The sequence below is a fragment of the Plectropomus leopardus genome, chromosome 24 (genome assembly GCF_026936395.1).
Source record: "Plectropomus leopardus strain MGB_pleo_1.0 chromosome 24, ASM2693639v1, whole genome shotgun sequence".
NCBI lineage: Eukaryota > Metazoa > Chordata > Actinopteri > Perciformes > Serranidae > Plectropomus > Plectropomus leopardus.
In genome coordinates this window covers 6,183,337-6,187,305 of record NC_142199.1, presented here as the reverse complement: position 1 = coordinate 6,187,305, position 3,969 = coordinate 6,183,337, and the positions used below count along the sequence as shown (strand labels likewise).

At 43.8% G+C, this 3,969-nt stretch overlaps 1 protein-coding gene across 1 annotated transcript; it reads left to right on the top strand.

The window, feature by feature from the left end:
• Nucleotides 1-1,325: 1,325 nt before the first annotated feature.
• Nucleotides 1,326-3,363, top strand: LOC121962811 (transcription factor Sox-1a-like). Its single transcript, XM_042513115.2, has one exon. It carries the CDS (start codon nucleotides 1,743-1,745, stop codon nucleotides 2,799-2,801), a length of 1,059 nt encoding a protein of 352 aa, XP_042369049.1. The 5' UTR covers nucleotides 1,326-1,742; the 3' UTR covers nucleotides 2,802-3,363.
• The last annotated feature ends 606 nt before the right edge of the window (nucleotides 3,364-3,969 follow it).

The window sequence follows — 3,969 nt, the reverse complement described above, 5'->3', positions numbered from 1 at the left end:
TCCCGCTCTCCACACACTACGACATCTCTGTTTCTAGTAGTAGAAGTAGAAATAGTATTAATATCTTTTCAAAGGTTTTACTAACACATTAAATTTGTCTGTTTGAAAACAGCATTCTCTCCTTTACAGACTCAATAAAATAATATCTATTAGGAAATCTGCAAAACAGAATTGTCCTTGATCTTTATCATAAGAAAAGCAGCATGTAAGTAATCTCGGGCCTGTTGCAGCAGGCCTGCAGCTGCAGCTTTATACGTCATTAGTTTATCAAAATGTTACCATTAAAAATCTGTATATTCCTGACATTTATTATAGGATTACTGTAGTTTTTCTGGTGGGGGTTAAATCTCTCCCTCTTTCTCTCGTGCTCTACTGCAGCTTTGGCGAAACAAACAAAAGGGGAGCTTTGAATGGCACGTGCTCCGGGCGTCAGTCACCTGTTTCCTAGCAACGGGCACAACAGAAAAGCACCTGTGGCTCTGAATAGGAGGCAGTGGAGCCCTTAGTTTGAAAAAAAAAGAAAGGAAAAAAAAAACTGGGAGAAATTTTCAAATATAAGCTTTTTCTTACTATGCACTATGGGTCATGGTTTATAATGAGAGCTATTTCCCCAAAATAATTAAATCCCCAAATTATATCACCTATTTCTGAATTGGGAAGACACACTAATGAGCTTAATAGGCTGTTTTAGATTTAAATTAGCTCTAATGCATTCTGAATATAGGAAACAACTTATTTCAAAATTCAAATATTTTTTAACTGGTTTGGTACATTTGTGTTTAGTAGTAATGGTGACTATGCTTTTAAATGCATTTTAAATATTTAATTCTGATGTTCATTTATTTTTATTTATTTTAACATTTCTGTCTTTTGCTAATTTTGTTATCCTTTATGAGTGCAACTTACACTACAAAAAAACTCCAAAGAAACAGGGTAGTGACAAGCAATGCATACACAGGGAAGATGGAGACTAGACTATAGAAAGGGCAGGACAAGACAAGACAAACAGAAAACATACAAAAGATATTCAGGCATGAGAGTATTTGCTGTTATCGATATGCTAACCAGTTTGGGTTTTTTTGACTAGGGGTGGTTATTGAGGGTGATCGTGTGCAGACATGGTAAAGAATATGATAAATAAAAAGATGAAAAATAAATTTGTCAAAAGTAAATAAATAAGAGGATAGTGAAAAAAATCCCCTCAAGGTTTTTTTTCTTTTCTTATATTGAATATTTAATAAAGTGATAAAAAATATCAGAGCGTGCAGACTCTGTTTCAGCCTGCATTAAGCACGGAGGACATGCGCAAAATTATGGGAATTAAACTGTTTACATGTGTGATTTTTCGCTACACACACCAGCTACACACAAAAAACAGATGACAGAGGGAGTAATTTTTTAGGTCTCGCGCTCCGACGTCACCAGAACCTCCAGCATGCAAATCACGTCTCCACTCGAGCCTCTCCATTGGCCGCCCCTCGCTCATTTAGCTGCTGTCAGAGCGCGCGGCCCGGGCACGCTCCGGTAACTTTTCCCAGTCCAGCTTCAACCAAAGTCAAACAAGCGGTTTCTATTCTACTGTGCGCTCGCGGATGACGGGGGAAAAGGGCGAAAAGGGGAAGCAAGTTGAGTGGATTTCATCGTGAGCATCTTTTCATCTCTGTCTTTATCTGTCTCTGAGGTTTGGCTGCAGCCTGAATGTTTGTGTGAGCGAGCAGAGTTGTCCCACACAGACGAGGTGAATGTACAGCATCATGATGGAGACGGACTTACATTCCCCCGTGGTGCCCCAGACCAACCCATCCAACACGGGGGGACACGCGGGAGGAGGAGGCGGGGGGCCTGGCGCAAAGGTCCCCCAGGACAGGATCAAGAGACCCATGAACGCCTTCATGGTGTGGTCCCGGGGCCAGCGCAGGAAAATGGCTCAGGAGAACCCCAAAATGCACAACTCGGAGATCAGCAAGCGGCTGGGCGCGGAGTGGAAGGTGATGACCGAGGCGGAGAAGAGACCGTTCATCGACGAGGCGAAGCGGCTCCGGGCCATGCACATGAAGGAGCACCCGGACTACAAGTACCGGCCGCGGAGGAAGACCAAGACGCTCCTGAAGAAGGACAAGTATTCTCTGGCCGGTGGGCTCCTCGGCTCACCCGCGGGTGTCGGAATGGGCGGCGGGCAGCGGCTGGAGAGCCCGGGAGGGGGCCATGTAGGCGCAAACGCGAGTTACGCCACGCACGTGAACGGCTGGGCAAACGGCACCTATTCGGGCCAGGTGGCGGCTGCAGCGGCGGCGGCGCACGCGATGATGCAGGAGGCGCAGCTGGCGTACACGCAACACCCGGGCACCGGAGCTCACCCGCACCACCCGCACCACCACCCGCACCACCATCCGCACAACCCGCAGCCCGTGCACAGGTATGACATGAGCGCTTTATCGTACAGCCCGATCTCAAACTCTCAGAGCTACATGAGCGCCTCTCCGCCGGGATACGGCGGCATCACCGGCTACACGCACCAGCACCAAAGCTCCGGTGTGTCCCCGGTGTCCGGGGCCATCGGAGGCACTTTGGGGTCCCTGGTGAAATCTGAGCCGAGTGTGAGCCCTCCGGTGTCCACCGCACGCGCGCCGCCGCCGTGCCCCACGGGGGACCTGCGGGACATGATCAGCATGTATCTGCCGACCGGAGAGGCGGCGGGAGACTCCCCGGTTCACAGCAGACTGCACGTGCTCCACCCGCAGCACTACCAGAGCAGCGGCTCCGCTCCGGTAAACGGGACGGTTCCGCTGACTCATATTTAAATCTCTAAATGTACTAGAAGCACTACAAACCACAACCAAATATTTAAAACTAGATGTGGGCGCAGGCTGCTGATGAATTGTAAATTATAGGCGGTTATAGCCATAAAAATGCAATCACTTTGAACAAACTTTTTTATTGTTATTTTTATTTTCTTTCAGTGATGGATTTTTGTCTGTCCGAGCTAAAGGAAAGCGCATCCGATTTACTTTTGCTCTCTGGAAAAGAGCATGCCAAGTTTTGACACGATTTAAATTATAATCCGTGAACGCTGGTGCATTTTGAAGGTTATTTTTTTTCTCCGACTTTTCAGTGGAATTAAAAGGCGCCAGCTGTGTGTTTGAGGGATCCAGAAACCTGTTTAAAGAGGGAAGCGTATCATAAATGGAAGGCGGTGTGGAAGATGTGTTTTTAAAAAAAAAAAAGTTTCTAGGCTGCAATTTAAATTGATTTCCAGTTTTAATGCTTGTAAACATGTGAGTCAGTCGGTGTAATTTGAATTTGTTTTTGTTGTTGTAAAATCTTGTAAATTGTGAATAAATAGGCCTACTGAAAACGCTTTAATGCAAGTGTACATAATTTACAAAAGCTTCATTTTCGAGTTGAAACAATTTTGTGCTGAGTTTAACACACTGAAACTGTCAGATTTGTTGTTGGGGTGTTTATTTTTTTCAGGGGATTTTAAAAGGCTCGTATATTTAATGTTTATTTACATTTATTTAGGCCTAATTTCTTAACATATTTCTAAATGCCTAGAATCTTATTGTATGGCACGGGTTAAATGCATTTGCGAGAAAAATCTGGTCAAAATGCAAATTACAACAAAAAGATATTCATAATTACAACATTAAAGGCACGTGTTTTCTAGGTGCTTCCCTAGAAAAGACTGATATTTATCGTTGGGCTCTTAAATTTTTCCCCATTATTTCTGAGATAATGTAAAGTATAATCTGTAAACCTTCAAATTATAATCTTTCCAGCTGGATGAAATCTTGATAATATGCTTTTTATCAATGTAAATTTATGTTGGATATCATAGTGGGTAATCTGTCATATGAAGGTGATGGGAGATAAGTGAGACTATGGTCTTTAATTGAGGAATAGAACATAAATACAAGCTTTATAGGCCTACTTTTTTCCCACTGAAATTACATATTATTTGTTATTTAT

Coding starts and splice junctions, on each gene's coding strand:
- LOC121962811 (XM_042513115.2), top strand. CDS start 1,743: ATGTACAGCATCATGATGGAGACGGACTTACATTCCCCCGTGGTGCCC.